We start from the raw sequence: 24,412 nt of genomic DNA on the forward strand, positions 1-24,412 counted from the left end.
TCCTGAAAGCCTCCCCCACCCCGTTCCCAGCTCCAGGTGGAGTTTCTGGTTCCTTCTTCAGTGGCCTCCCCACACATAGTGTTTGCCTGGATCCAGGAGTGGGATCTCGGAGGGTTTGTGGGCCAGGGGAAGAAATGAGCACTTTTTTTATACCACAGTGGAGCACCACCGCAGAGAGGGGTCCATGCCGGTCAAGCGCTGTTTTGTAGTCACAAAGATCATTCTGGCTGTTGTGCAGTCAAAGAAGTAAAAAAAAAGAAGAAGAAGAAGAAGTAAAAGAAGAAGGGCTTTGCGTTAAAAGCTGAGAGGTGCTGGGGCGCCTGGGTGGCTCAGTCGGTTAAGCGTCCGACTTCGGCTCAGGTCACGATCTCACTGTCCGTGGGTTCGAGCCCCGCGTCGGGCTCTGGGCTGACGGCTCAGAGCCTGGAGCCTATTTCAGATTCTGTGTCTCCCTCTCTCTGACCCTCCCCCGTTCATGCTCTGTCTCTCTCTGTCTCAAAAATAAATAAACGTTAAAAAAAAAATTAAAGAAAAAAAAAGCTGAGAGGTTCTGGTGGCTTGGACTGGACCTTTTAGCTCTGGAGGTGGCATGAGTGGTCACATGGGGGGAGTATTTTGGGGAACATTGATGCCATAGGAATTTAAAGCCAGAAATCCCTGGAGCAGAGGTCATTGACCCTGCCACCAAAGAGAGCAACCACAGTAAGGGAAAGAAGGGGCATGTAGGCATTGCTCCTGGATGCCCAATTAGAAGGGTGCCAGCTTATAACTCTGAGTTCAACCTAGATTGACTGATTTATTTCCCATGAGACATTTTCACAGAGTAATCCCTTGAAGAAAAAAAAAAAGAAAAGAAAAAACCCTGCATCAGTCTCTCTAAGCAAACCTAGAAGAAATGCAGGGAGCTGGAAGGAATCTGGCAATGTTGTCTGTCATTCTTTTCCTGAGATGAAACTCTGCACTGAGAACCTCGTAAACAGAGCAAATGTTTTAAGTCCCCATCCGGTTTTTTTTTTCCCTTTCAGCGCCTGAAATGACAAACCGTGAGCGGTGCCCTCTCGGCCACTTGCCCTTAATGAAATCCTTCGGCACCGAAGAGCTGTTGTCACGCTGGGGGGTGGATGTTCTTCCACAAGTGACTGTTTTTCCCCTGCAGGATACCCCAAACAGAGGACAGCGGCTCCCCGAAATGGCTTTTCCCCCAAGCCGGACCTGCAGGTGCGCGAAGCCGAGCGGCAGCTGGTGCAGCGGCTGAAAGACAGGTGCCAGCAGCAGGCCAGGCAGCTGGTCCTGGTCCAGGCGGAGCTGCGGAGGGCCGTGTGCGGCTTCCAGGCCCTTGCCGTGTCTACCCAGTATTTCTCCAGAAAGGTGAGGCCACGTCTGGTGAATGTCCAGGGGCTTCTTGCTGGAGGGGAGGGCAGTAGTGGTGATCGGGGTGTGTGTGTGTGTGTGTGTGTGTGTGTGTGTGTGTGGGTGGGTGTGTGGGTGGGTGTATGTGCGCGTTTAAGTTTGGGTCTGGGGTTAGAGATTTCGTTCGATTTTCAGAAGATCCTGCACAGTCTCCAGCAGCAGCATCTAATGCTCTGGGAGCCAAGCGGATACTTTTTTTTTTTAGGTGTGAAAGAAATCAGTCTGGGAAGAGTGATTTAGTAGCCTTGATTTCAAAAGGGAAAGTTATGTAAAAGAGATAGAAAATGACCTAAAGGAACATTTTGAAGGGGAGCGCTTTGAAGAGAATGGGAGATTGTTTGCATTTTAGGGATGAAATGGCCGAATTCTGAAATTTCTGCACGTTTCAGATAAGAGGGAGGCAGGGCCACAGCGCTGTTCCACTTTGGCCCTTGATGGGAAATTCAGTGTGCCAGGCCTGGGGGCATCCGGCCCGTGGAGTCACGGCCAAGCCCAGTGTTCACAGAGCAGCATGGGGTGGAGGGCATCCTCTCTGCTCCCTTGGCCTTCCTGAAAATGCAAAAAGGGGCTGGCTTCTTCTCAGCGCATAAGTTGTCCAGAGGCTCCTGGGGCCATCCAGACACTGTGTCTGTTATTAGCCATCGTGTAGCTAAGCTTTCCCACCTCTCGGCATGGAACAGAGGTTAGAGGGAGCCTGGTATCTGATTTCAATGCATTTGTGCTCCAGCAAGAAGTGGCCAAGCCACGTTTGGGGGGGGGGGGGGGTGGAATGAACATTCACCTTCAAGGTCCAAACATTGAGTCTGCATTTTAAGAACGCACAGGGCATTTTGAGTTTCGTATATGGACCTTCAGGTACCTATAAATGGGAGGAAGTACAAATGCTATCTAAATGCTCTCTAGATAAGAAGATGAACTAACTAAATGCCTGGCCATGGCCAATTTAAAGAAGAAAATCCAAAGAACGTGAAGTAGCCCCATGCCCACTGGTTTTGTTTGTCTTCTGCACGCAAAAGCGTGAAGGACTCCGGCTTTTAAGGATATCCTACACGACGTGCCCCTAGTGTACCAGTCTGAGCCGTCTTTTGTTGTTGGTGTTTCCTGCTTCCCTTAACGCTTTCAGCAGAAAGAGCCTATTACCAATTTGTTGGTGTAAGGAAAGACAAGAAAAACAGATGGCAGTTTTCTCAAGTTTCAGCCTCTTTGCCCACCAAAACGTTGACAACGAATGACCCATTTGTATTTTATACCTTCCTTTCTGGTCTGCTGCTCTCGATGTCAACCGTGAACCGCTCAAGTAACTGTAGACCCAACCCTGTGAGAATTAAAATTACCTCCACGGTTTTGAGGTGCCAAAGAGGCCTGACTCACCGTTGTAAATACTGAGCAGTTTCCTTATTAGAGAAAGAGTGGCATGGGTTTTTGTCGTTGTTGTTGTTCTTCAGCTAGAGGTGTGTTTTCGCACTGACTGGCAAATCTTTAATAAAGAGAGGAACACAGAGTTATTCACCGAGGTTCTGATAACATTTACGTGGTTACGGCGCCCTTCTTGGATCACCTTTCCCATCCATCATCCGGTGTCATAACAAATCTTTTTGTTTGTTTGTTTGTTTTTCATTTTAATTCCACTGCAGTTAACATACAGGGTGATATTAGTTTCAGGGGTACAATGTAATGATTCACCTAGTCCATACATCACCGGATGCTCATCCCATAACAAATCCTTGATAAAGGTTTCCTATGGGTAGGCATGGCAACAGACGTTGATACGACATTTTGGTAATATGTGCTGTGTGTCCGATTTGGAACGCTTGGACCCCATTCATGGCACTGTGGCAGAGAAGGGAGTTAGTTCCTGTGCAGAAATCAAGGGTTGGTTCCCTGGAGTTATGTATTTCTGTGCCCCCAGCATATTCCCCGTTGGCCCACGGACCAAGAGTTTTGTTTGTCTGCAGCATACACATGGCTCTTAAATCAGAGACCAAAAAGGTCTAGCAGGTGATTTGTAGGCACCTCCTTCAGACCTCCCTACTACTCGAGTTGCACTCGGCGTGACATTTCAGCAAGACGGATGACCGACATGAATTTCATTTTCTTTTCAGTAAATCACAACCAGCAGCTCCAGACAGGCCTCGCAAACGACCGTGGCATTTCACCTCCCACACATTGTGTGCTTTTCTGTCTTTCTGATCTCAGTTCTCTCTCCAGATAAACCCCAGAACTAAAAATGAGCATGTTTAAAAAAAAAAAAAAAAAAAAAAAGTCTGTAGCTGAGCATAAGTGGCTTTCACACAGGCTACCGTGTGTCCCAAGGACGGTTGATCGGAGAGTTTGCCAGTAACAGCCAGATTCGACCAGGAGGTGTGATGTGGGGTGGGGCACCCGGGGAAATAGAAGCACGGCCACCAGGCAGTCTCCAGTGATGGAGCCCTCTGTCACACGGTCTGGTGATCCTGAGATGCTCTGTGTCACTCTCGTGGGAGGCCAGCGCGTTGTTATGCGTGGGAATGTTCAGAGCAGATCGTGCCAGCTGTGAAGCGTGTGACCCCTAGAGCCAGCGTGAAAAGGCGGTATCTCTTTTCTTGTCTGGTTAGAAGACTCTACCGTGTTTCTTGGACCTTGACACACGTGTGGTTTCCACGCTGGAGCATATCCACCTGCAAAGCGTGGCGAGGGTACAGGGCCAGCAGGAGTCAGCCCCTCTTTGCCTCCGTCTATGAACAAGACCTTGAGCAAGTAGCTGCCCCTCTCTGAGCCTTGTCCCATCACCGCAAAGAGTAACATCCCAGCCCTTGCTTGGTCTCCGCTAGTCCCCTCTGACCAATCGTCCTTGAGTCTTGGTTTTCTCAGTTTTAAATAGGGTTAATGATTGGGGCGCCTAGGTGACTCAGTCGGTTGAGCGTCCAACTTCAGCTCAGGTCGTGATCTCGCAGCTCATGAGTTCAAGCCCCGCGTCGGGCTCTGTACTGACAGCTCAGAGCCTGGAGCCTGCTTCAGATTCTGTGTCTCCCTCTCTCTGCCCCTTTCCCGCTCATGCTCTGTCTCTCAGAGATGAATAAACGTTAAAAGCAATTTTTAAATAGGATTAATAATAGTGCTTCGCAAGGTTGTTGTGAGAATGTATTAAATTAATGGGTTAAAGTACTTCAAACAATTATTGAAGAAAAACATTCTTTTTTTAAAAAAAAATTTAACACTTATTTATTTTTGAGAGAGACAGAGCACGAGGCAGGGAGGGGCAGAGAGAGAGGGAGACACAGAATCAGAAACAGGCTCCAGGCCCTGAGCTGTGAACACAGAGCCCCATGTGGGGCTCGATCTCATGAACCGTGAGATCATGACCTGAGTAGAAGTTGGACGCTTAACCAACTGAGCCACCTAGGTGCCCTGAAAAAAAAAAAAAAAAAAAAGACATTCTTTTTGAGTACGAGGAGATCTGACAAAGCCCTGCCCTCAGATATTTTACTCTCAAGCAGGATGAACGTATGAATAGACGAGGCATACAGAGTTAAAACACAGTGCACACCACCCTTATTGCATTATATATGTACATAAAGAGTGTGGCCTGGGGTGTACTTTAAGGCTAGAAATAATTTTCTAGGCTAGCTATTCAGCTGCTACTCCATATTTTTCCCAGAATGTGCTGATGCTTTTAAGTATGTATTGGAAGTAAGTCTCAGTGTATGGGAAGTCACCAGAAAAAAAGGAATTAGAAGCCTAGATAAGAATCTTCCATTGCTGCCCCATGCTGTACAGCTCCCGGGAGAGCAGTTGTGAAAACTGTCAGCTGTGACACAGCCTGAGCCCAGTGTCCAGGGATTCCAAGATGCCACATTGAGGTGCTAACATCAGCCTCTCACTTGTGCTGGTTCCAGAGAGCTCCACCCCTGTGGCAAGGCATGGTCCTCACCACAGGACAAACAGACCTGCTGAAATCTGTGGTCCCAGGCTTCCGGGTGGTGTCGAAATGAGCATGACTCTGAACTTTTTCGAGTCGAGTTGAATGATTTTTTTTTATCTTTGTCTTGTTCCGGGGAATATTACTCTTTAGCATCCCCTGGCGGCCAATCTGGGAAACAGTCCGGACATGGGTCCCGTATTAAGTAGCGTGCCTTGCTCTGTAGCAGCAAGTTTTATACAATTTATATCTGAGAGTGTATTTATTTTCATCTTATGTTTACTAAGATTTATTACATTTGTTCAATATTTTTCATATTGATTTGTGTCATTTTTATCATTAGCTCTATGAATGTGATAGTACACGATGGTTTTTAATTTTTTTTAATTTTTTATTAAATAGATACAAAAGACTTGAAAATCATCACCAAACATTTGTGTACTATATAAGCCTATTAAACATTAATAATGCATCCGCCTCCTTTTTTCCTATATATATATATATATATATATATATATATATACACACACACACACATATACGTATGTATATATGTGTATATATGTATATGTATATATGTATATATACATATGTGTGTATATAATATATATATATATATATATATATTGCTTTTACTGTTTGACCTTCTATCACACAAAAATTTTAAAAACAAACATGTAGAAAGTGTAACATCCAAACACCCATCATCTATATTTAATACTTATTAACATTTTGCTATATTTAATGAGGTTGTGGGGGGTGATAATGTCGTTCGCGGGGTCCAGAGCCAATGGCCAAGAACAAATCCTTGAAGACGTCTTTGGTGCAACAAGGTGATTTCATTAAAGTGCGGGGACGGGACCCGTGGGCAGGAAGAGCTGCCCGGAACCAAGAGCAGAGACTGGTTATATACTATGGAGCTGGGGTAGGTCAAGTCCAGGTCAAGTTTCCGGTGAGATTTTCATATGCTAAAGAAGACACACTCGGGATACTGGAGGCCTAGCTATTGTCAAGCTAAGGTGGTTTTTCCCTGTAGCAAAGTATTAGCATTAAAATGGTAGGGAGTTCCTGGAGAAACGTTTTGCTCTGCCTGACTCAAGTATTTGTCAATGGGCTGCAGGTTATAAGGAAATTTAATTTTATCCGCCATTTCCTTCTGCCTTTGTTTCCCACATCATATTCACTCTTCTATGTTTTTGTTGTTAGTTAAGTTTTTCAATATAGTTTATATATTGCAACTTCAACTTTTCAAGTCACTTACGTGAGTGGAAGATTTTTATCAACGCAGCCTCTCCCCATGAAGAAAATTAGACCAAAATCACAGATCACAGTATTTGTAATGTGTGACTTTGGTCTAATTTTCGTGATCAGTCTGGCCACAGGCTTATCAACTTTACTAATCTTTTCAAAGAAGTAACTTGTGTCTTCATTGATTTTCTCCATTGATTGTTTTCTATTTCATCGGTATTTACTCTTATCCTTATTATTTAGGTCCTTACAATTTTTTTTGTTTAATTGGATTTTTTGTTTTTTGAGGAGAAAGTTTTTATCATTGATTTTAACATTTTCTTCTTCCTGCTAGAAGCCATGTAGAGCTATAAATCCCCTTCAGGAATTGTATCAGCAAAACCCACAAATTTTGAGATGCTCTGTCTTAATTTTCATTCCATTAAAAACATTTCTGATTAAAAAAAAGAAAGTTTCTATAGAGATTTCAAAAAAGTAACAGGCAGAACTCTTCATAACGGTATCATTCCTGCTTATTGACCATCTCCGATGTCCTAGGCACTTTAGATATATTTTATGTGTGTGTGTGTGTGTGTGTGTGTAGAATAGTATATACCATATATATAATAGTATGTATAATATATTCTATCTAAAATATATATGTAATATATTCTATGTAAATAGAGAATATATATAATTATATGTATAGTATATGTATTTATTTACAAATAGATATTCTTGTAAGCCTCACAACACCCTTACCTGGTATAGATATTATTTTCACATGACAGTTGAAGAAACTGAGCCTAGGGAGACTGTATAGCCCTTCTAAAGACAGCATAATTAGAGACGGATGGAGCCATGATACAAAAACAGGTTAGTCCATATTCAACACCCATGTTTTTCCACAAGATGATGCATCACCTCTCCCTCTGCCCTCTAACCCTCAAGGTACTTTAATGTCGTTAAGGAGAAAAAATACAGAATTGGACAAAACAGAAAGTAAAACGATTGTCAAAAAGTTAACACATGTACAGATGTTAACAGAAAACCGTCTGAGGTAATATTTAACCTGTTGCCATAAAAAAGTGGTATGTGCTCAGGTGAAAGCCCAGTTCTTTGAATGGGAAGGGAATGGTCTGAGACTTAGACTGGACAGAGGCGGGATTCTGGATGAGTGAAGGGGAAGGGAGAGCATACGCACCCATGGGAAGGGTTCATTGTCCGCCAAGCGGCGTCCTCTTGCCTCTCTTTAAGCTCTTGGTGTATTAATGATTTGTGGATAGAGACCTGGGCACTTGGTAGTTGTTTCTAAAAGCACAGTGATCCCTCTGTAACAGTCGGAGCCTCCTCATGGTGAGGACGACCCAGATTCAACTTCTTGCGTCAGAGCGCTTGGCTTTGTTGTTTGGTCAGAGTAGGGGGTGTGCTAAAGGAGAGGAGAGAGAAAAGACAGAGGTCGAATCGCTCTGTGAAGTAAATGCTTTCTTGATCTAGCCACTTCTTGCGCTCAGATTTTAAACTCGGGGATTCATCAGGATAACCGTCTGCCCTAGAGCTCCAAAAGCAGTAGAGAAGCCATCGTGTCCACCAGCCCGGGGATTTTGTATTTCAGGGACTTTTCCATCGAGTGGAGCTCTCAGAGCAGGAATTACACCTGATCGAAAACAGAAAACAGCAAGCTTCGTTGCTCCTTAAATCCTAAAGAAATGGCCATTTAAATAGTGTTTTGTGCCCTCCCTCCCCACCTTATAAACAACGCCTGTGACTATCATCTCTTCCCTTAATTTTGCCTTGAGTAACTAAGGGCTTAGAGAAAATGTGAGCTCTTCTGACAGTTCTTCTGCCTCTAATCTAGTGGGAAATGTTGGTGATGTAGTGAATTGAGAGCAGTGATTGCTGTTCTGGAAGAAAGTTATATGTCACAAAAGTAAACGTGGTCACAGTACCTTGCTGGGACTACAGCGAGTGTTTGCTTTTTCTCTTAAGGCTCTAGCCTAAGACAGTTTTAGCATAACCCCCAAATACCAAAATATTCCCAATATCAAGAGGTAGAAATCCCCCCTTACCCCCAACCATGCCAAGCAGCTCTTTGAAGTCATAAGAACCCCGGGGGCCTAGGGTGTCAGTAATGGACAGCATTGAGGTATGTAGAAAATAAAACTTAAGGGGCGCCTGGGTGGCTCAGTCGGTTGAGCGCCGACTTCGGCTCAGGTCACGATCTCGTGGTCCGTGGGTTCGAGCCCCGCATCGGGCCCCTGTGCTGACAGCTCAGAGCCCGGAGCCTGTTTCAGATTCTGTGTCTCCCTCTCTCTGACCCTCCCCCATTCATGCTCTGTCTCTCTCTGTCTCAAAAATAAATAAACGTTAAAAAAAAAAAAAAAAAGAAAAAGAAAAGAAAAGAAAAGAAAACTTAAAATTGCAAAGCCTTCTCAACTTTTCTGGAAGATCCCCAGTACTGGTTCCTGATAAGAGCCATCTTCACTGATGATAATATAACTTTCATAATAAAAGAATAGGAAGAGATATTTAACGAAGGTAGAAATCGCCCCCATTCAACTCCCCTCTCTTAACACTTTGTCACAAATAGTTTCTGTTTTAAAATTAGATGATACCTCTTTTGAATACAGATGGATGCCAAGGAAGAAAGGGGAGTTTCATTTGCTGCTTTTGAAAGGAAGCCCTCAGGCTTTCCCCAGACCCTGGTTGGCGGCCAGTTAAAAGCTTTTTAGTAAAAGCGCTTGCTTCTATAATATGTTAAGATGCAGAATTTAGTGCAGTTTTCCTCCAGGCCAGGGAGGCAGCCAGCGTAGGGAAGGTGGCACAGAGCGAGACCAGGCGACTGGTCCTATTTAGACCCACGCCCTCCGACAGATAAGGAAGTCTCTGTTTCAGAGTCACTGGAAGTTGATTTTAAAATAAATGAATTGCTGCAAACTCCCCTCCAAGTAAAAGTCGAAGCAATGATAACTTTCAAGAAGCAGCAGTGGGGAGATGGGAGGTATGGCCGCCTCCGCACCAGACCCTCTTTCCTCCGAGAGATGAGTTTGTTCACTCTCCCAGACCTTGGCTTTTCTAGCAAATGGGGACATCGATGGTGCCACTTCGGAGACAAGACTGGCGTGAAGGGGCTCTCGTGCTCCGGGGTCTGGGATTTCACTGAGTCCCTCTAACTCTGTGAGGCATAATTTGAATACCAGAACATCCTCAGCCCTTCCTCGGGTGATGGGTGATGCACGTTAAGTGCGTCCTTCCTTTCCCCTATGTTCATCTGTCGCTAGGTGACAATCACAGTCTAGAAAACAGGAGGTGTTTTGTTTATGTTTTATGTTTTCATGTTTAATTTATTTTTTAATTTAAATCCAAGTTAGTTAACATATGGCGTAATAATGGTTTCAGGAGTAGAATTTAGTGATTCATCACTTGCATATAACACCCAGTGCTCATCCCCACAGGAGCCCTCCTTAATGCCCATCACCCATGTACCCCATCCCCCCCAACCAACCCCCTGCAAGCGGCCCTCAGTTTGTTCTCTGTATTTAAGAGTCTCTTATGGGGGCACCTGAGTGGCTCAGTCGGTTAAGCGTCCGACTTCGGCCCAGGTCATGATCTCACGGTTCCTGGGTTCGAGCCCCGCGTCGGGCTCTGTGCTGACAGCTCAGAGCCTGAAGCCTGTTTCACATTCTGTGTCTCCCTCTCTCTCTGCCCTTCCGCTGCTCATGCTCTGTCTGTCTCTCTGTCTCTCTCAAAAATAAACAAACAGTAAGAGTCTCTTATGGTTTCCCTCCCTGGTGGTTTTTGTCTCTGTTTTTGTCTTATTTTTCCTTCCTTTCCCCTATGTTCATCTGTTGTGTTTCTCAGATTCCACATAGGAGTGAAATCCTATATCTATCTTTCTCTGACTATTTTGCTTATCGTAATGCACTCGAGTTCCATCCACGTTGTTGCAAATGGCACGACTTCATTCCTTCTGATGGTTGAGGAATATTCCATTGTATGTGTATACCAGTCTTCCTTATCTATTCGTCAGTCGATGGACATTTGAGCTTCTTCCATAGTTTGGCTATTGCTGGTAGCGCCGCTGTAAACATTGGGGTGCATGTGCCCCTTCAAATCCGCCTTCTCTTTGGGAAAATCATTTTTAAGTAAGCAGCTTCTATGGAACATTTGAGGCATGAGCGAATGTCTCAGGATATCACTGTCTCCTGTAGCTTCTCAGGGACAGGGTCAGCACAGAGAGACGGAGAGAGAAAGCTGCTTAATGAGGCTGAGCCCTCGCCTCGCCCCCCTTTTGGCATCTGCTTCCTGAAAGGGGGCGAGTGCCATGATGGGTCGTTTTGCGCCTTTCCACCTAGGTCTCTCCCACGAGAGAGGGAGAGCACAGACTTGAATAAGACGTTTGTTTCCTGGAGTGAGTTATGCTGAGAGCCTCCCTCCACGGCTCCCACCCTGCCTCCTTGTCAACACACGTACAGTCTGAATTATGTCTGCTCCCAGGGGCACGTCGCTGTCCACCCTAACCGTTCCATTGAAACCAACACCTGCTTGTTAACTGGAGCATTTCAAAACTAAGGCTCACACCCTGACTTCCCATTCCTGAGGCGACACACTCGTTCCAACCACGATGTGCAGGGTGCCGTGTGGCACTGAGAGTCTTCCTCCAGCCGGGGTCACCGGGGCCCTTCGGAGAGGACGGATGCTTGCGAAGTGGCCTCCGACAGCAATAAGACTTCATCAGGCAGAGGTGGAGAGATCCTGTGCTGCGGGAGGCCCAGCCTTGGGAAAGGACAAGACGGTTCTGTGGAAAGGGGTGAGTCTCCTTTGCCTAAAGCTTGGAGTGTGGGACTGATGATGACCGCCATGAGGAGGAAGGGTTTGGGGACTCTCCTTGAGGCAGTCGGGAGGCCCTGGGCGTCCTGGATAGGGTACTGAAGCGTTCGAAGCTGCATTTTAGGAAGATCATTATGGTAGCAGCATAAGGGATGGACGGTATAAAGAAAATTCCAGGCAGAGAACACAGTTAGGAGGCTCTGCTGGTGTAACTAATAATCCAGGCAAGAGGTGAGAAGGGCCAGAAGAAGGACCAGAAGTCTTGGTGGGAAGGAGAGGGGAGGTAGAGGACCGAGGACCAAGGTGGTGAGCCAATTCCGGGGTGGGGGCTCGTGAGGCTTTAACTAGGACGAGATGCTCCAGAGGATGAGTGACAACCCCCCACCCCAGCCCTGATAACACAAACAAGAATCACAGAACCGTGACGTGTTAAGTGTTAACAACTTCAGACGCATGTGTGTTTGGGGCTCAGACACGTTTAAAGGGGCCACAGGTTGTCTTTTCATGTGTCTTTGGAACTGCACACTTTGTGTATCAGTGAACCCTTAGGATCCAGGTCCATTGGACCTGTAGGGATGGGCATTTTCCCCCAAAAAGTATACTTTGCAGACTAATATCACCTGTCCCTTTGAAATTGAGAAGAATTTGTCCAGAACTCCATTCCACATTTCGGGAACATCCTAGGTCTCTCCCACAATCTCAGGAATTTCAGGTCGGGGGAGCTTCTGTTTTTATAGTTACCTGTGGCTCTGAATCTCTGCTTCTCCTAAATCAACTCAGTTTATGGGTTACTACCATTCCGCCTGTGCTGATGCTGTTCCCTGCAGCGTCCGTCCACACCCAGCATAGCCCTCGCCTCACCCCCTTGGTTGATTTTCAAGATTCTGCTTTCTGATGCTGGGGTCTTCCTTAGGGAGGGAAACATGGGTTTCGATGTCAGGAGAGAAAAAGGAAGCGCTAGAAAACGTGGGAGCCATTTATACGGAAGTGACATAGGGGATGAGAGAGGCAGGAGACTGTGTACAGAGGGGCAAAGAAGACAGCTGCTGTGGGGCCAGAGGAAAAGGAGAGAAAGGAAAGAGAAGACGTGGTGGGAAAACAGGAGAATCCCCTCACAGAAGCCAAATGAGGGAGGAATTTCTGAAAGGGGAGAGTGATTTATAACAGCAGGTGCCAGCCTGAGGGTGAAAGTGATACAGAATGAGTTTGGCCGTTTCAGAGAAGAGTCTGGACACAGGTCGTCCTGGTTTCTCAAGGATCCAATGGTGTAGCGGTCGGACGTGTTTCTTCATTCCACCCAGGAACCTGGCACTTTCCCCTGTGAGAAGTGGCAATGGTGACATCTACAGGACATCGTCCGGAAGTGAAACTCTGTGCCTGGAGAGGAGGGCGCGTGCCCCACACTGCGTTACATCCCAGACGATGTCTCAAAAAGCAAATACTGCTCTCCTCCCGCGGTTCTAACACGTGAACTACAGGCCTGCCCATTCCACAAACTTAATTGAGACTAGGTTTGAACTTAAAAGCACACAGCAGCTGTTATTTTTCATTTGATTCCTGCCAATCCGATCGCTAAGACAGCAAGAAAAGGATTCATGTTATACACCGCAAGCAGTTTGCCTATAATTCATGAAAGCAATTACGCATCTCAGAAACCTAAGAGTCACACACTCTGTATCTGTCATTCAGTACCCAGAGAGAGAGAAAACCCATCACTTCCGCTCTACCAGGAACAGAAAGAGGAACACTGAAAACTCAAAAGCATTGAGACTTTATTGGGTAACAATGTTCTCTTGAAAACAAAGACTTACCCTAAGTATTGTGCTAACAAAATAGACGGGGGGTGATGTAACTGCTCACGTTTTCCTTCAATCGCATCTCCCTAATTTTTGGCTGAGTTTAAAAGAAACACAGAGACAGAATGATAGATTTACGTTATAAACAAAACAGAGGCCGAAGAAAGAATGCAATTAATAGAAAAGTTACAAAGATCGTAGATACTAATCCAGGCCTATCAATAATCACATTAAAAGTGAGTGGTCTAAATACACCAATTAAAAGACAGAGATAGGGCGCCTGGGTGGCTCAGTAGGTTAAGCGTCTGACTTCAGCTCAGGTCACGATCTCGCAGTTGACCGAGTTCAAGCCCCACGTTGGGCTCGGTGCTGACAGCTCAGAGCCTGGAGCTTACTTCAGATTCTGTGTCTCCCTCTCTCTGCCCCTCCCCTACTCTCTCTCTCTCTCTCTCTCTCTCTCTCAGAAATAAACATTTTTTAAAAAGAAAGATAGTTTAAAAAAATGATGTTTTAAAACTTAACTATATGTTGTCCACAAGAAACCCAATTTATTTTTTTTTCTTTTATTTTTTTTCTGTTTGTGAATTTAATGGCAGGGAGCTAAGATAGGGGTGCCCTGTGCCGTCTGTCTCTGCTTTTCCAGTGGTGAGGGGCCCCCCTGTAAGAGTGTAGAGATGGGTGGGTCATGGAGTGCAGAGTTGGGGTTGAGCTGGTGGGGCAGAAGGACTTTCAGGGGGCCCAAGCCACAGGGGATTGCTGGGCAGCATGGAGGGCCCTTCCGGTGTGTGACCAGGCATGACAGGTGTCCCTGAGACCAGTGTGGAAGCACTTGACCACCCCCCTCCCAGTTCTGAGGAGCTTGCACAGAGTCGGCAGGAGTGTGGGATGGCTACTGGCCCGCCGAGGTCCCACCCCCTCACAAGAAACCCAGTTTAAATATAAAGACCCAGATTAAAAGTAAAGTAAAGATATACCGCGCTAACCCTAATCAAGAGAAATAAAGAAGAGCTGTATTAATTTGAGACAGAGACTCCAGAACAAGGAAGTTTCTTGGAGATAGGAACGCTACATAATGATAAAGAGGTCAGTTCTCCAAAGACGTGTAAACCATTAAAGTAGTCGTTGGCATTTTAGGCTGACTCTGTTTGGGTCCAGTGACTTTTACATTCAGGTAATGCTCAGCTGTTGCAGTCCTGAGAACCTTGTTGCTTTAATCTCAGAAATCTCCTAAAAAGCCTCCAGGATTTGCTGGGGGGTGGGGGGGGGGGGAGGAAGAATTATAAACATCTCATGTGCCCCAGGTGCTGCTGTGCCCTTTACAATTTTTACGTGCATTGTTTCATTTAATTCTCACATTAACCTTTCGATGCAGGTGTTTCGATGCCCATCTTATAGATAACTCAGGTTGCTTGGATCACATAATATTTTGTGTATCATTTCACATATGAAATATTTAAGGAGCACCCGGTAAGTCTCAAAATCATAGAGTGGCTATGACACAGGGTGTTCCCTTAAGAAAATCCCAGTCAGATATCCCGTGTCACCTCATTTCATCCTCTTAGCATTGCAGGAAGACAGGCAGGAGAGCTCAGGAGAGCATTCCCACTTTCTGGATAAAGAAACAGAGGAAGAGAAGTTGTTTCTGGGCTTAGGGTCTGATGGCTGGTAAGCAGTAGAATTAACACTTCGTGCAGGTCTCCCGCCTCCAATCCCAGTGCACCTTGCACTGTTTTAACCATGATATTTTATTGACAAAGACGTGAAATTGATTTACGGTGGTCAGAATGACACAGAGGGGAGTCTTATCTGTCAGCATCATAGCAGGAGGACATTTATAGTGGGATATTTATTGCGGCCCCTGCCTCTGACCAGGGCTGCGCGGACAGTGACAATTCTCCAGAATACCACTGGAGTATTAACACATAAGCTTTTCGCAGGCAGCGGTGAGAGCGTTTCTGCCTTGATTTTCCTTATCCCTGTATGACGAGCACTGCCAACAGAACAAAATCTCAGCGCAAAACAGCATCTTGATTTCATGCTGAGATGAATCAATGGAGAACAGTGGTCCGTGGCTGCAGTGATAAGGTACGCTTCATTCAGCTATCCGGCACTATGAGTGAAGGAACACTAGTACCTTTCTGGTGTCTTACTGCCCTAAATTAAGTTACGAGGTTGGCCCGAGGGTCAGTGCTATGCTTCACCCCTGGAGACAAATACCCATCCATTGGAAGACTGTCCACCATGCCCAAGGCAAGCCATGAAACAGATTCAGATGGCTGTTAAGTGAAAACCACAAGATGCTCTATTTCCTCCCTCACAAAAGGAAAGGCCTGAGCAATTTTTCAGACCTGAGATATTCAGAATTTTTTCTTCTTTGTATTGTCAGAGTTTTTTTCTTGTTCAGGTCTTTAGTTCTACTTTTGACAATGAGCAACCCTTCAGAATGACCGTTTCTTACCTGAAGACCCAATGCAGAACCTAAGCAGGGGATCCAGAAGATTCAAAACTGAATTCTGCTTCTGGATGAGATGGAGAAAACAGACCCCGCCCCCTCTCTCCCACTGATGCAGCCATAGGAGCTGAGCAGAATGCACGAAGCTATTTGAGGACCCTGAAAAGCAAGACGTAGCAGGCAGGTTGGAACGAAGACCAGAATTTGAAGTATCACAGAACTGGTAGTGGGTTGCCAAGCTCTTCCCTCCAGTGCTCCCTGGCCTACCCTCAGTGCAGACCTGGAAGGAGACCTGGACATGAGCCCAGAAGGTTCTATGAGAAGTGAGATACGGAACTCCTTGCGCTCAGAGAAGGATAAGTAAATCTTTTTTTTTTTAACCTCATTTTCTCCTACCCCCAATCTGTACGTGGCTTGTGGTCTTGCCTGCAGCAATGGTGGTGACAGAAGCCTGCCACGGCCAGACCCCGAGGGAGGGGAGCTTTCCTCTCTGCTTGGAGTTGTATTCCAAGAGGGTGAGGCAAACCCGGATTGCTTTTCTGCCCTGTGTATCTGTCGTTTAGCCATAGATATGAGCGCAGGGTGAGAGGTGCACAGCAGAGTGGGATAACCAAGGTCCCAGCTCTCTGGCCACAGGATGAAAAGGGGGAGCCCCAGGGAACTGAAGGAATGGCAGGGGTTGGGAAGAAGTAGGGACTTGGGAAAGAAAATGACCCTTTAACATTGGTTTATAAACCCCTGGGCTCACCCCTCAGCTGCATTTGTGAGTGTCACCTTAAAGGCAGACATCGACTCTGAGAAATGCACTCAGGATAGGCCACTACCCAAGCGCCCGACTGGCCATTGTTGGTGTACACGTGGGGCAGATCCTCACAGCACTTCAAAGTCTTTGCAAACTGAAGTGACGCTAGAGGCACGGCCCACAGAAGGCCAGATGGGACGAGTAGCCCGGACTTTACTTGTCCACTTGCCTGCCGACGAGTCTCCATAGGGTCCAAACAGGACCCAGAGTCCTACGTCATAATACCCAAAGTCCCCAGGACACCATCGAAGATTAGCATAAAAGAAACCAGGAAAATGTCAACATGTCTGAGAAAAGTCAACAAATAGGCAGTCAAGTCAGGATGACACATATATTGGATTTAACTGGCAGACGTTAAATTCAACCATTTCTAAAATGCTCCAAGAAGTAAAGCCAAGTCCTCATAAAATTAACGGAAAGATAGGCAGTCTTATCAAAGAAATAGGAGATGGAAAGAAGAATTAAATGGAAACTTTAGAACTTAAAAATAGAAGAACCAAGATAAGAAACTCAGTAAAGAGAGAAAACAGAGGAAAGACTCAGTGAAATTGAAGATAGATCAATAGAAATTACCCAATCTGAACAAGAGAAAGAAAATCGATTCAAAACAAAACAAAAGAACAGACTTGGGGGCCTGTGAGACAATATTAAAAGGCCTAATATTTCCATCACAGGAATCCCAGAAGAAGAGGAGATAGTGTGTGCAGAAGAAAGTATTTGAAGAAATAATGGCCCCAAACTTCCCAAATCGGTGAAAGACATAAACCTACAGATTCTAGAAGCTCAGTGAACTTCAAACAGAATAAGCCCAAAGAAATCCATGCCCATATATACCATAATCAAATTGCTGAAAACTAGAGATAAAGAAAAAAATAATGAAAGCACTCAGAGGAAAATTTCACATTACCTGTAAGGGACAATTCAGATGTCTGCATATTTGCCATCATAAACCATGGAGGCCGCAAGACAGTGGAACATTTTCAAAGTACGGGAAGAAACAACCGTCAACTTAGGATTTTATACCCAGTGAGATGATCCTTTAGAAATAAAGGTGAAAGAAAATCTCAGATGAAGGAAAACCAAAAGAATCCTTTGTCCGCAGACCTGGTCTAAGAGAACGGTTAAAGGAAGTTCTCCAGACAGATGAGAGATGACACCCCTCCAAGTTCCAGAAGGAATTAGAGTAACAGGAATGAGGGGCAACAGAAATAATAAATATCTGGGTGTATAACGGACCATACTTTTCCTAGTGAGTGCCTCAAAATACAGCAAAAGCTGGAAGCCAAAATTATAATGTTGTCTAATGGGGTTTTCAGCACAGGGAGATGTGGTTCACAAGATTACTACACAGAGGAATTGGGCAGAAGTTTCTATGTGGCAGTATGATTTCTTCATTCCACTCATGGTAGTAAAATACTGCTTTTAATTAGTCTGTGAGAAGTTAAATTTGTATATTGTAGTTTCCAAATCAACAACTGAAAAATTATGCAAGATGTGGCCAAAAATGCAATAAAAAAAATTAACAAAGGGGCACCTGGGTGGCTCAGTCTGTTGAGCGTCTGACTTGAGCTCAGGTCATCTCACAGTTCGTGGGTTCGAGCCCCGCATCGGGCTCTGTGCTGACAGCTCAGAGCCTGGAGCCTGCTTCCGATTCTGTGTCTCCCTCTCTCTCTGCCCCTCCCCCTGCTCACACTCTGTGTCTCTCTCTCAAAATAAAAAAAGACATTTAAAAAAATTTTTTAATTAAAATGGAGCACTAAAAAATGTTCAAATAACCCTAAAGAAGGCAGGAAGGCAGAGAAAGGAGAACCAGAACAGAAGGAACAAACAGAAACAATACTCCACTCAACAATAGCAAAATACACATTCTTTTCAAGTGGACAAAAATGGAACATTTGCCAAGATAGACCATATTCTGGATCATAAAATGAACAGATTAAAAATAATTGGAATGATACAAAGTATGTTGTCTGACCTTGATGCAATTAGACAAAAATCAGTGTGAGAAAGATAACAGAATTTTAAAACATTTGGAAATTAACATACTTCTGAATAGTCCATAGATCAAAGAGAAGTCTCAAGGGAAATTAGAAAGTATTTTAAATTGAAGGAAAATAACACAACATTCAGAAATTTGTGGAACATGGCTAACATAGTGCTTAGAGTGATATTTGTAGCATTAAGTTCTCAGAAGAGAAGAAAGGTCTCAAATCAGTAATCTAAGCTTCCACCTGAAGACTGAATGAAAACAATGTATACTTATAGCATATAGCATAATTATCACACAAACATACTTCAAGCAAATGAAATAATAAAGGTAGGAAGAGAAATCAATGAAATTAAAAATAGAAAAATTAAGAGAGAATCAGTGAAATCCCAAACTGATTCCTTGAAACAGTCAATAAAATGGATAAACCTGTTGTAAGGTAGAAAGAAAGAAAGAAAGAAAGAAAGAAAGAAAGAAAGAAAGAAAGAAAGAAAGAAAAAGAAAGAAAAGAAAGAAAGGAAGGGAGAAAAAGAAAGGAAAGAGAAGAGAAGAAAGAAAAGAGGTGGGGGAAAAGAAGGAAGGAAGGAAGAAAGAAAGAAAGAAAAAGAAAGGGAAGAGAAGAAAAGAGAAAGAAAGAGAAGAAAAGAGAAAGAAAGGGAAGAGAAGAAAGAAAGAAAGAAAGAAAGAAAGAAAGAAAGAAAGGGAAGAGAAGAAAAGAGAAAGAAAGAAAAAGAAAGAAAGGGAAGAGAAGAAAAGAAAAGAGAAAGAAAGAGAAGAAAAGAGAAAGAAAGGGAAGAGAAGAAAGAAAGAAAGAAAAGAGGGGGGAAGGAAGGAAGGAAGGAAGAGAAAAGAAAAAGAAAGAAAGAAAGAAAGAGAAAGAGAGAAAGAAAAGAAAGAAACTTACCAGCACCAGGAATGAAGAGAGGGGATATTCTCATAGACCACACAGATATTAAAAAGGAATAAGCTATTGATACATGGGACAGCTTGGGTGATTCTCAGAGGCATTCTGCTGAGTGAACTAAGCTCGTCTCAAAAAATTACATACTCTGTGATTCCATGTATGTGACACTTTCCAAAAGATAAAGCTATAGTGATAGAAGGTAGATTAGTAGTAGCCAAGGGTCAGGTGTGTGTGTGTGTCGGGGGTGGGGAGTTGTTGTGAATGGATTTTTTTTTCTTTTTTTTTTTTCTTTTTTTTGAGTAATGAAACTTCTGTGTTCTGGTTGTGGTGGTAGTTACATAAATCTATAAATGTTTTACGCCGTATAGAACCATACACAAAAAAGCCACACATGCACACATAACCCAGTCAGCATTACCCTGTGTTGATTTTTAAAATAAATTTTGTTAAAGCAGAAAAAGGTGACAACTCATGTGATCACTTTCCTATTGTCCTTTGGGTCTTACTCATTTGAAACTTGCAGGGAAGGCAAATCTATTTCGTGTTTGGTGGGGTGAATTTTCACTTCTTTATGGGAATAGGTCGCCTCTGCAGTAGGACACTGTGTGAAGTGTTAATTTGTGGTGAATTATAGTCAAAGCATTTGTTCCCTCTGATTTGGGCATCCAGGCACACAGGCACCCTCCCCATAGCATGCCACAGAGCTCAGTGAGGACTCAGACTCTCAACTTCACCTTGAAAACCCTGAGAGACCAAAAAAAAAAAAAAAAAAAAAAAAAAAAAAAGATTTGACAGAGTAAGTTAATCTGGGTAGAAATTAATGTCTAGACTCCCATTCTTCCTTAGAGGAGCCGAGCTGGAAAGGGGAAAGAATGTTCCAAAAGAATCTCAAGATTCAGCCTTAGTCTGTTTGCACCTGCCTCGGGTTTAGTCCTAGAGGAGGGACTTAAATAAGTGGAACCCCCACCATAATTTGGAGGATCGCAGAGGGGTGGGGACCCTTATCTTGTTCAGCCCACTTGGACTCTTGGCAGTTACAAACTTGACGGACTTCTCTCAAGCCACAGTGGATGGAGGGAGGAGGAGCAGAGGTTGCCAAAGAGTGCTAAGGGGCAGAGCGAGTCTCCTGCAAGCTTCAGAGGGTAGAAAACACCACCAATACAAGATGGAGCAGGGGACCTGTGTGAATCCAACCCCCAGAGGGCACAGTCCTCCTGGGATGTCATGAGGACAAAGCCAGGGACCACAGCCCTTCGGGTATGGTTTTACTCAGCAGCGGGTATGATGTGAAAGCTGACACTCCCAGGATCCTTCCAGAAGAGTCATCACTCAAAGGCTGCCAGCCCAGGACGTAGATGGGAGGAGAAGCAGAAGCCACCAAGCCCTTGCTCCTACCATGATCAGTGACATGAGTCCCCTGGGATCAATCCAGGGTGGAGTGGAGAAGAGAAAAACGCACGGGGCAGGGGTGGGGGTGGGGGGTGGGGTGGGGGTTAAACTAGAAAGTGACTGATTTATGTAAACGTACCTTGAGAAATGATGGGATTAGCTCTCACCTAAAAGCAAGTAAATTACATTTCCCAATGCTTAGGAAAAATGGGGGCTCAAGGATAGAGATTAAGAAAATAAGGAACTTTTTTTTAATACTTTTGAATTTTTGAAGTTCATATCTGTAACATACCTTTTTAAAAAAACTGTTACAACTGAAAAAACAGGAAAGAATGATGGCATTAGTGTTTCTTTGTCCCAAGCTCCAGATGAGATCCCAGAACTCTAACAGTCTACACACACTCATCTCTCTGTGGGTTAGATCTGGCATAACCAGTGAGTATATTGTGTTGGTGACATCATCAACCTCTACTTGTAATACTTTAAATTGTTCTGCTAGAAGGAATGCATCCGAGATGGGCTTGTGGGGCGCTCTGCCTTTATCAGCAAAGAAAACACGGAGGTCAGCTTAGGCTGCTACAGAATAAATCCCATGCTGCGGGGGAGAGCTGCTCTCGCATTCCCTTCTAGGAACATCTGCCTTGATTTTAGGAGGATTGAACTTGGCGAGGGAAGAAAGAGGTAGCACAACCCAAATTAGAACCTGCAGCTGGCTGGAAACCTTTCTGCTGCTGCTGGGAAACTATCGCGAGGGTCCTGAAGGGGCAGATTTCTGGGCTTCTGCCCAGATGCAGGTGGTGCTGGAGGAAGAGGAGAAGCTCTATGCCCGGAAAAAAAATCTGGAGCACATAAACTAGACTAGACAGGAGTGAGGGGAAAGTTTGCAACCACGGCCAGTAAAGCAGCTACGATTTCTAATGCAATGAAAAGAAGGGGGTTGATACTATGGAATCAGAGGCTACAGTACTTACAGCAGAGGGCAAGTTACAGCATAGAAAATAACCTGCCGGAATATAGGAATTACTTACAGGCATCGGCACTAAGAGGGACTCCTGTTCTGTTTCCCCATCGCTGTCGTTGGCTAACGTCGTGGGAGCTTATCATGTGCCAGGCACTTGGGTGCAGGCCCCCCCGCACCTAGTCCCGTTTAATTCTTCCGGCAACCCTGCAGTGGGCCCTGTCATTACTGAGCGGTGAGTTGCTTTGCCCGAAGTCACACAAGTAAATAAGAGAAGGGCTGAGATCTGAAGCAAGGCGGCTGGAACGGTAAAGCCTGGTTCATCACTGCATTCTGCTGCCTCCCAGTAGTTTACATTTGGAATGATACTTAGTACAATAGGGTGAGGAAAATTGGGGATCAGAAAACCTGACTCAGCTCTGCTCCTTAACAGCACTGTGGCCTGGAAGACTCACAGAACCCCTCTCTCTTTCCGTTTCTTCATCCGTAAAAGGAGGCTCTTACGAGGATGGACTGAGACCATAAAGATACACGTAAAAGTGGCCTCAACACTTGGTGACAATGACTGTTTATTCAAACAATAACCATCAAGTGCTTGCTCTGGACCAGAACTGCGCTCAGTACTGGGAATACGATAGGGCACAAAACGGACGTGGTCTGTGTCGTCCTAGAGCTCAGATTCCGGCAGAAGGAATGATCAAGTTGCCAGAAAAATAAATATAAAAAGCAGCAGGGGAGGCTGTGGCGTAGTCTGGGGGGTCAGGGATGTGGCCTGAGATCGAAAAAGGAGGTCAGGGAATAATATTGCCAGCAGATAGGGGTGCGGTCGGAGGGGAGTGTGGCTGCATGAAAAAAATCACCATGGAGGGGAGGGGACACGGCAGGTCCGTAGAGTAGAAGGAGGCCAGGGGAGGCCAGTCGAGCGCTAGGCTGGGAAAGTGGTTGACAGGCCACACCACGCAGATCCTAAGCGGTGATGGAGATCCTGTCCTTATCTAAGAGTAAGAGGAAGTCTCTGCCTAGAGAGTGATCTGAGAAGACTCATATTCCAAGAACAGATGGGCGGGGAGACCAAACAGGAGGTTATGGAAGTAATCCAAATGGGACCGCATGGTAGTGCCTGGGTCCAGCATGGCGGGTGTGGTGACAGAAGTCTATGGATGGTTGGTTGGAGAGATATTTAGGAGGAAGTTGAGTAGGAAGTGGTGATGTGTTGGAATAGGGGTACAGAAAAAGCGGCTGCCAGGACGAGGTCTAGGTGTCTGTCTGGGGAGCCAGGTGAACGGGGGTACCGCTTACTGAAGTAAAAACGAAGAGATGAGCATACTCTGCCGAGGTTCACGAATTGGGCCACTAGACATGGAGAGTTTGAGGTTCTTCTGAGACATCAGGCGAAGGTGTCAAGTAGGCTAAATAGAACTGGCACTCTTAAGACCCCTGGCTGGGACATTTTGTCTGACTGACTCACTTTGCGAGGAAGCGACCCAGCCCCTGCTGTAGGCATTCACTGTCTGGACCCAAACAGACTCTTCTTTCGCCTAAGACCCAGAGCCTTCCCTCAGAGAGCTGGCCTCATCTGTGACGTTGCGTGAACACATGACAGTGAGAAAACGTAAGTCAGCGTGTGATGAATTATCAAGCATTGGGGCCTGCTGGAAACGAGTGGGGCAGCTTCCTGGAAGAAGCGAGGCCCACGTGGGAGACCCCCGACAGGCTGAAGGACAGGTGGCAGAGAAGAAAGTGATGCAGCAAGGTGAGCAAGAGAAGAGAGAATAAGCACAGGGCTGAGGCAGGAAGCGGTGGGGTGACCAGCTGGCTGTGGTTTGCAGTGTGTGCGTTTAGATGCTTCTGGGTCACGGAGTCCGGCACTTAGAGCAGTCTTTGAGGATGAGACGGGCATTCTTTGAATTGTCAGCTTTCTATCTCACTGGCTTCTGGTCTCGTGAAACGATAGATCACTCACTGCAAATGGCCAACAGAAGTTCAGATGACCTGAAAGTAAAGTGTGTGTATATATTTAGATGTTTTTTTTTTTTCCCTCATGCAAGGCTTTAGACAGTTAGCAGAAATGATGCTTTAAAATAGACAAGAGGACCTGAAGGAGACGATGTCTATTTCTGCACGATCCCTGCTATTGGGGGGCTGCTGGGGGCGACCCTGTAACCTAACGTGGGGGCCCTGCAGTGGGAGGGAATGGACAGCCGTACAGAACCAAGGCCCTTTTCAAATTTTCATACACGTGGAAAAACGTCTTCCGACTTGAATAAAAAGTATGTCAGGAGAAAGAAGATTTCTCATTCTGGGCAATTCAGCTTTGTACTCCTGCCACATCAGGCCTGCCCTCTTTCGTCCCCTCTTTCAGGACTCAGAAGCGGTGTGGCCCCTGTGGTTGTAGAGCCCACGAGAAGGTCTGTGCGTGGAACAGAGCGGGAGGGCAGCCTCGGGCATGGCCTTTGCTGAAGGACGGCTTCCCTCCCCCGGCCACTTGCAAAGAGGGAGCGTTTGTTAATTTCTAACTGTCCGCTTTTTCTCAGTCATAGGGAAACTTGTGCAGAACATTCAAAGTAGTTCAGGGACAGCCACTTTGGGGCCCATTTAAAATAAGTTGACCTATATTGTATATAATTAAACGTGGAGTTGGGGTTGCATTTTGAAAATTGCTTTGAAGCTAATGAATACTTTCTGTAGTGCACTACAGCAAAATTCCCAAAGAAAGAGAAAAAAAAAAAAAAACCCTTTGTGTATTTATAAAGCATCTC

At 45.2% G+C, this 24,412-nt stretch overlaps 1 protein-coding gene across 1 annotated transcript in view; it reads left to right on the forward strand.

Annotated features, from left to right (window-relative positions):
* The window catches only part of MTUS2 (microtubule associated scaffold protein 2), a 565,789-nt gene that overhangs the window by 431,660 nt on the left and 109,717 nt on the right, over positions 1 to 24,412 (forward strand). The window contains 1 exon segment of the mRNA XM_042941853.1: positions 1,157 to 1,368. Coding sequence (XP_042797787.1) covers positions 1,157 to 1,368 — 212 coding nt within the window.

This window comes from Panthera leo, chromosome A1 (assembly GCF_018350215.1).
Source record: "Panthera leo isolate Ple1 chromosome A1, P.leo_Ple1_pat1.1, whole genome shotgun sequence".
NCBI classification, from domain to species: domain Eukaryota; kingdom Metazoa; phylum Chordata; class Mammalia; order Carnivora; family Felidae; genus Panthera; species Panthera leo.